This window comes from Protomyctophum bolini (genome assembly GCF_963924005.1).
Source record: "Protomyctophum bolini genome assembly, chromosome: 7".
Classification (NCBI taxonomy): Eukaryota; Metazoa; Chordata; class Actinopteri; order Myctophiformes; family Myctophidae; genus Protomyctophum; species Protomyctophum bolini.
This window is the reverse complement of record NC_137868.1, coordinates 32,686,093-32,694,832: the sequence shown is the minus strand read 5'-3', so window position 1 is coordinate 32,694,832 and position 8,740 is coordinate 32,686,093. Positions and strand designations below refer to the sequence as shown.

Sequence of the window (8,740 nt, the reverse complement as noted above, 5' to 3'; positions counted from 1 at the left end):
CCAACTGTGCACAGCATGAAAAAGTTGGAAAATAAAAGTTGAATGAGTTGGAAATCTTGGAGTTGTTTCCTTAATGTCCTTTGGAGTGGAATTAGAGTTTGACTTGACGGTGTGTAATAATATGCCAACACATCCCTCAGCAACCTTAATCCGGTCGTATTAACGCATCCTTCACCAACCTTAATCCGGTCGTTTTAACGCATCCCTCACCAACCTCACCAACAGGAGGTCGAATTAGGGCAGCCCCTGCATACAGGAGTTCTCAACCTTCCTTGGGGAACAGGGAAATGCAAATAAATTTTACATTTGTGACCTTTAAACCAATATTTCAAGTCATGCATTTCTTCTACAGTATGGCACAATCCAATATGCCATGGTTGGGACTTGGCAGTATATGCCAACAATAAAATGTAGCGTATAAAAGTCACAAATGTGTTCAAAAAGCAAAAGAAGAACAATGCCACAGAACATTGTTTATCAAAAGAAGAACAATGCCACAGAACATTGTTTATCTTAAAATAACATATCCCTTTTTTGACTATTGATATACTCCACAAACATTGAGATGTATTAGATGTGTTCTCTTTCATTTGACATAAGAATAAAGTTAAGTATGTGGTCTTTATCCTATCCATGACAGGTTCATGCTCAGCTCCCTTCCGAGAAAATCACAAATGAAACACAAGGCTATAAGGCGAAATAATTAATAATGGAAAGATTATCCTCATTTAATTACATGCTTATGAACGATTTAGTCTCCCTCACCATGGCAAATTGGCAAAATTACTCCAATGTTTCTGTTTTCTTATGTTCTATGAAAAATATAGTGCATGCATACTATAGGTATATTCTGTTTAATGTTCTGACATTCCAAATGTTGATCTTACCTAATCAACCCCTATACACTCAAGACATGCTCCTTATATGGCCAGTACAGCATTCATTCCATGTTGATCTGACCCCCCCATGCCAAAGCGCCAGCGTCTGCCGTCAACTACTGGTATTAAGCTGGATAGCAATTACATAATAAATAACAGTCAGTGTTCTGGGGTTGTGTTTAAAGTATTTTGTATGGCTTCTATGACCCTGTTGAGCTCTGGGAGGAGCAGCAGGCATGAGGAGTCAGCTAGACAATAATCTGAATCGGTGCGAATAACGAGGACCAGAAAGTCTGTTTGCTTGTTGAGTGTGAGTAAAACTGAGTTATTGTGTTAATTTGATGTTTCATAATAGTTAATGTGGTTACGATAAGTGTGAGTGTTTCTCTCATGCCATATATCTTTCTTTATATCTCTGCTGTCAGAAGATTCTTCAGGAAATGAAAAATATTTTCTTTTCAGGAAAAAAAAGCAATACTGCCTCATCAAAGTTGGTGTTGTGGCTTTATATACTGTTAATTACTTGCAGTGGTAAAGTTAGTTGCTTTAGCAGCCAGACAGTCTGAGGTCCAATAGAGTTAAGATGTTTTGTCTAAAATGTGTTTTACTTCCATTATAGTTCAATGTTTTCAAAACAACACTCAGACATAAAGGGTGTTCAATCAATAGCACTGATTTATGCAAACAAATCGAAAACCTCAAAAAGGGATTTATAGGAGGTTTCCTCCTGACAGCAACGGTATATGAAATGAATAAATCTGCTGACACACCAACGATGGCACCAATTGGTAATGATGAACAAAACACTTTCTGGTGAGAGAGAGTGTGAGAGAATGCCTGCATCTCTGAATAAATCAGTTAATTTACTCTCCTTTGGTTCTATCCACCTACTATTCTTTCCCCCTCTCCTTTATCTCTGGGAATTAGGTGATGTAGATGCGGTGGAAATCGCTGGCTCCGAAGGCGCAGTTGCAAATGGGGCACTTCCTCTGCCGGGTGCCGTAGCGTGTCTTCAGACACTCGTAGCAAAACACATGGAAACACTTGGTGAGAACCGTGTCCTTGTCTCGCATGTTGCAGCACGGACATTGCAGCTTAGCCTTGTACTGGTTGATGTCTTCTTGCAGGACCTCAGAATCTGGGCAAAACTCCACCTTCTGTTTCTCCAGCTTCCGTCTCAGCCGGGACAAAACCTCCTGCGCTCGCTTGAGGGTTCCACTCTCCCTTTCTTGGGCAGTGCGCTTCTCAGCTACAGAGACTTGGATCTCCTTGAGCTTGGTCTGGGTGTGTTCCAGTTGCACCTTCAGTTCCTCTGCCATCTGAGCAGCTTCCACAGTCTTTCTCTTGCTGGATTCCACTGCTTGAGTCCGAACCCCCATCTCTTTTTCCAGAGCAGCCAGAGAGCTCTGGAGGATGCCCCTTTTCTCCTCTAGCTTCTGTACAACCAGCAGCTGTGCATCCCTCTGGGTCTTGAAGGTCATGACCTGCTCGGCTAGCTCCTCCTTCTCCAATCTCAGCTGCTTGTATGTCTGGTTGGACTTATTGAGTTCGCTCATCGGCTGAAAGTTGACGTCTTTTTCCCTGAGCTGCAACATTAGACAGCTGTTCTGCTCCTGCATGTCTTCAAATGCCTGGCACGTCACATCCAGCTCACTCATCAAGGACTCCTGCTGCTTTTTAGTGGCAGTGAGTTTCTTCTGGAGGTGGTCGATGGTCTCTTCTGCCACCCTGATCTTCCCCAGTGTGTCCTTTTTGGCCAGCTTCTTGCTCTCCTTACTCTCTCGCTCCTCCATCTCTCGCACACGCACCCTCAGTTCATCCAGCTCAGTTTTGGACATAAATTCGGCTGCCATCAGCTGGACTTTGTCCGTCTTGCCTTTGGGGCCAGACTTGTACATGTCCAACAACGGCTTCATCTCCTTCTGGGATTCCTGGGCTTTCTTGAGCTCATCTCCCAGCATATTCAACATGTCTGAATCCTTCAGCTCCTCGCTGTGCTTCCTCTCTCTCTCACACTCACACTTCTTGGCCTCCCGCTCTCTCTCATGGGCATGCTGCCTGTCCTGCTCCTTTCTCCTTTCCTCTTCATCCTCCTTCTCCTCAAACTCCTCTTTCTTCACATTAGTGCTATCGCTCATCATCTCCAGGATGAGGACGGTGGCAGTGTTTCCGCTCTGGTACCCTAGCTTGTTAATCTCCATCTGTGTCGCTTGCAGCTTCCTCTTGTAGTGCTGCACATTGCCCTTCAGGTGCATGTTGTAGTTTTGCAGAATGCTGATGAGGTGTCTCACCTCTCTTCTGGTGGGCGCTGCTTGTTCGTTAGCTGCTAGATCCAGCTCAAACTCGATGTACAGCATCTCGTACTCTTTGCGCACCTGGCCCAGCATTTCCTCCAGCTGGATGACCTCAGTCCCCAGCTTCTTCTGAAAGGATAGCTTGTCACTCTTCATTTGTTGGATCCGTCGGAGGTGGGCATTCCTGGCTGAGAGCAGCAGGGCCTGGGCCTTGTCCAGCTGTGTCTTCACCTCCACAGACTCATCGAACAGCAGGGAGAACTGGGACTGGAGACACTTGAACTCTGGGCTCTCCTTCAACACCTCCTCAGGAATGTTAATCAGGTCCATCTTCAGTTTCTCCCTCTCCCTCACAGCCTCTAGGAGCTCCAGTTGTAGCTTTTCTAGCTCCGCCATGCGGCCGTTAGCCAACTTCTGGTTGTGCTCCAACTCAGCAGTCAGACTCTGAAACGTCTGAATAGTGAGAGTGATCTTCTGGCCACCAGGTAGGCCTCCTGAGCTGTCTAAACTGTTGTATGCCGTGTTCAACTGCTCTAGGGCCTCAGCCAGACGCTCGTTGAGCTTTTGCTCCCTTTCGTGGAGCTTCTCCATGTCCCACTGCAGGTGCTCTACAGTCGTCTCCATCTCAGACACCCTGGTTTCTGAGCTTGTAACCTTATCCACCAGCTCGTTGTACTCCATAGACCATTTGTGGTGTCGTCCCTGCAGGAAGCAGGTGAGGTCCTGCAGCCAGACATTTTCCTCCGTCAGTGTGCGGTTCAGACTGATGATGTCAGATCGGCTGTCACCCTCACACACTGCTTCCTGAACATGGTTGCAGAGCTCAGAAATGCAGTTGTGGAGCCTGTCGAAGGCACACATCAAGCAGGCGATGGCCTTTGTGCTGAACTGCATGCGGTCCTGCAGCTGCAGACGGAGCTCATCCTCACTGCTGTGGTCCAGTGTGGCTAGGAGGGACTTGGCATTCTCACTAAGGGGAGGACGAGGCAGAGCACTGGTTGTGCGTTCCCACCCCAGCTCTGTGTACGTCTCCACCAAGACATCAGGAGGAGCCGGGGGCTGACGCCCCCAAGTCTCCTGCTGATTGTCCTCCTGTTGCTCCACTGGTGATGGTGGAATCATTCCCACTTCCATCGAGACAGGGTCTAAGGGAGGGCCCAGGGGAGGGTCAGGAGCATGTGCTGCTGGAGGTTCCGGCTTGAGGCGTTGGCTCAGTGCACGAATGTTCTCTTCCAACTGAGACCAGTAGCGGTTGACAGTCAGCAGTATGGTGTCATCAGTGGCTTGTCTTTTCTCAAGCTTCTCAATTTTTCCTCGCAGCTCGTCCTCCATCGCCTGGCGCTGCTCCAAGCGCTCATACAGCTTCCTTGTCTGGAAGTGAATCACCTTCATGTCCATTTCCTCTGTGGAGGACACTGGCCCTATGCGAAAAGGTTCAATGAGGGTGGTTGTTGCCTTTCCTTTTTTGTTCTTCTTCTCAGGTGGGCAAAGGGGACTGTCTCCTCCTGGGGGTCGCTTCCCCCTGCCAGAATCTGTCATGTTGACTTATTCACCCGTAGCATCAAAGACTGCAACATCTAGCTGCTACCCGGTTTGTCTTTTTATACTGGAGAGCAGGCTATATTCCTCACATCCCAAAGTGCTTTTATGCAATAAATTGGCGAGTGGAGTTGACTCGCTGTCAGTCTAACATTCAGTGTCATCATCTAATCTAAATGGAATATAATCTAATTCTTGGCTATTAGCAAAGGGGTGTATTGTCAACTGTTACATCAATGGTTAACCCATATTGCCAATCAGAGTATTTGGAGGTCATTCTGATGTCATGGACTTCCATTTTTGGGCACTTGCCCAACACGAACGTTGATGACACGAGCATTCTGCAGCTTAAAAATCACACCTGTGTGAAGTGAGGCGATACATGATGTCATTCCGGCCAATCACAATTTGCGTCTTCACCTTCGTCTTAAATGTTTGTGTTTACACAAACTCAAAGCTGGCCATTCATTGTCAATGGCATGCAATCGCAATGTTTGTATTAACCCAATGTTTGTTTACACAAACCCTCAAAGCTAGACATAGCTTAGTCCGTTGCTCTCCCCAGGTTGGCGGAGGGTGTGTAGAGCCCAGGATCACAGTAGATGATTGGCACAGGGGTGAAAAATGGGTTACAAATTCGTGGGATAAAAAAAAGCTGGACATAGCTAGCCTGGCTAATAACCCAGACTCAAATCACACTGTCGCCAGCAGGCAATTTTTTTTGCCAACGGCTGATTCAGTCTGGCTTAAAGGTTATTAGCCAGGCTAGGACATAGCGCCCCTCAAAAATGGAGAGATTCAAAGTGAGTGGTCCTATAAGGGGACACCTGTAAACACAAACATTTGGGATCATAAGCAGACATCAACAGCCAAATGTCAAATGCTGAGGAATGGACCTCAACATTTGATCAGAAAATCACCATATCTGTCTATAACGAGCCAGAAAGGGGAGACACACAGATGAACCAAGATTGTACACTTGCTTGTTTTCAATAATCCCACAATCTGCTCCTCTAGTGATTTGTTTAAATATAATATTATTTTTGATTGTACAATCTATGGTTCAAGAGTAGACTAAAAGGTTAAGCAACCTTTTATAGGTTTACTATGAGGAGGCAGATTGAAAACTATTGGGGTGGATGTTCTTCTTCTGCCTACTGTGGCGGCCAGCGTACATATCTTCCTCTGCCTATACTGTGGCGGCCAGCGTTCATACAACGTTTATCTTCCTCTGCCTACTGTGGCGCCAGCGTTCATACAACGTTTATCTTCCTCTGCCTACTGTGGCGGCCAGCGTACATACAAAGTTTAGGGCTGATCTGGCCGGTGGTGCCGGAGATGAGCTGGTTACAGACATACATACTGTGTGTCCGGAACTAATCTCACAAACTGTTCCATCAAGTTTCCACACGTTCCTCTGCACTTAATGCCAGAATCTTGGCAGACTGAGAAATGTTTCTGCCGTAGATGTCATTGATGAGCTTCCAGCCCTGGCTATGCCATGGTTACTGTTAAATGATGTGACTATTCAACCTCCCTGAGTGATCTGTTGTTCGAGTGTTGAGTTGGTATATTGCTCCTCTTCCTTCAACTTATGCTCCTCCCTCATTGCAGGGCTCCAGACTAACGATTTTCACCAACGTCCCGGGAACCGTCCAATTTGAACAGTCCCAAAGTGAATGTATACAATCCGGATTTTGTATTCATTCAAACATGCACTAATGTGAGGGCAGAACATATAATAGTTATTTAAAGGCTTCCAGCATTGCTTTTAAAAGTGGCAAGGAATCATAATAGGCATATCAAGGTACTGTATCAATCCTTGATAAATGCATTAACCCTTGAAGTAAATGCCTTCTTAGAATCTTTAGATCAGCACCAGAAGGGTAACCAACGTTTTTGGAGGGGTCGCCAGGTGCATTTCTGAATATGTGCAAAGTAAAAGCACAGTCACAATAAAGACTATTTAGGTAGTTAGTACAGTAGGTAAAAGCTTTTGGATGCACACATCTGCGTGTGTGGCACTGAAAACGTAGTTTTACTGTATATGTCAGAACCTCAGGCTCAGACATATACGTAGGGCCGATCAATGCACAGCCTCAACTTGCCCACTGTGATCTTCTCACTTGCGGGTTGAAGTTGTCATTGTGGGGTGTTAGGGTAACACCTCCGGTGTTAGGTGTGTGATATATTTTTATGAATATATAATATATGAATATCTTACAAACAGCAGGATGCATCCACCACATTGTTCCAACTTCCATCCACCATCCACAGGCTTAATCTCAACAGTGCTTCATGTACAGTATTAATTTGTGACAATTTCCTTACATACAGTATATTAACTTTTGGCTGTCATTCTTGTTTTATAAAAAAAATTCTCTTCTCTTCAAATAACGCAGCATTTTTCTGACATGAGGGTACAGTACAAAAACTCCTCTAGAGAGAGGAGAACACACTTACACAAACACATGAGAATTAACTTCCCATCAAACTATCCCATGGATAGCCTTCCACCCCCCCCCCCCTCTGTATGCCTCTGTATTTAATAGCCTATCTGTGAATGTAAATAGATAAATACATGTCTCCTCCAATACACCTGGCCAGCCACTTGTTTTCTTTCACCTGGCTGTGAGGTGCTTCACTGGAGGATATTGTGTGGAGGAACATCAACACGCTATCCCTTCCAATTCCACTCCCCGCGCTGCATGACTACTGACAGAAAACACCCTCCCCTGTCGGCTTTTCACATGTGCCACAGGCACCACACCAAACAAGTACACTTTGAGAATTAAACCAAGACAGCTCCAACTGTGTCAAGCATTCAATTTCTGGATGAATAAATCTTGTATTGACCATTTATTGAGATAAACTTGTGACATGAGTGTGACATTTGTGTATTTCACGCCTCGACAGACTGAGCATCATGAGAACATTTTCTTCTCTTTTATGTGAATTAACTTGCCATACTGCACTACTGTATTATTAAAGCACCAGTATAGCCTACTTTGTGAATCTGCTTACATATCAATGAATCTGTGTATGACTCAATGCTTTCTTCTTCTACACACAGCCGCCTTCCACCCCCCCCCCCCCCCCCCCCCCATCAGCTGGGTTATCTTTTTTCCTCCTACCCTTATGCCCATGTCGCCACGCTTGCATGGCTACGCTTGCATGTGGGCCCTTTGTCTAAGACAAATTTCTTCCTCGGGGGACGAATAATAGTGCCCCCCCGGACCCCCCCGGCATGGCAGGGCAGGGGGGGGCACATATTATGTTGCTTGGGGCCACTAAAGGCCTAGAACCGGCACTGGCCATACTGTACTACTGTATTATTAAAGCACCAGTATAGCCTACTTTGTGAATCTGCTTACATATCAATGAATCTGTGTATGACTCAATGCTTTCTTGTTCCCTGCAATTACAGACTTATTCTGCTTGACTCTGGCACACTTGCAGATGGACTATAGGAATCTATATATACACATCTGTGACAGATGCCTCAGAAGGGTAACTTATATTACTTGTTGTTTATGATTATATTATGGACTGAGATTTATCTGCTTGACCCAGTAAATAAATGTGTTGATTCACTCTATCAAGATTCAAGATTGCTTTATTTTGTCATCATTTCCAACTGTAGCAGCAGAAAAAAACGAAATTACCAGATGGATCCCCATTAGCTGCCACCGAAGTAGCAGCTACTGTCAAGGGTTACGCCAAGGTATTGACAGACTGTACATCCTTATGTATATATATATATTATATATGTATATTCAGGCATATATTCACTGGTGATAGCAATAGGAGATATATTTACAGAACAAAGTGGTGTGGTTCCGGGCAGGGAGACAGAGGATGCCACTCCCACAGGCGCCTCATTGAGGCCCAGGGAGTGCGTTTTTTTACTCTCTGGGGGCAAGCTGGTAAGAGACCACTATAACACCCAGGAAGGAATCAAACCCTGGGTGTCCTGTGTGGAAAGCCAACATCTTAACCACTAAGCCAAAGGGATATCTAATGAGATAA

General features: G+C 45.3%; 1 protein-coding gene across 1 annotated transcript; it reads right to left on the bottom strand.

The window, feature by feature from the left end:
* Window positions 1–1,801: 1,801 nt before the first annotated feature.
* On the bottom strand, window positions 1,802–4,711 carry LOC308318653 (E3 ubiquitin-protein ligase BRE1B-like; the record flags this gene model as incomplete). The annotated part of the gene is made up of 1 exon (XM_080768277.1): window positions 1,802–4,711. One exon carries the CDS (start codon window positions 4,709–4,711, stop codon window positions 1,802–1,804), a length of 2,910 nt encoding a protein of 969 aa, XP_080624403.1.
* Window positions 4,712–8,740: the final 4,029 nt, after the last annotated feature.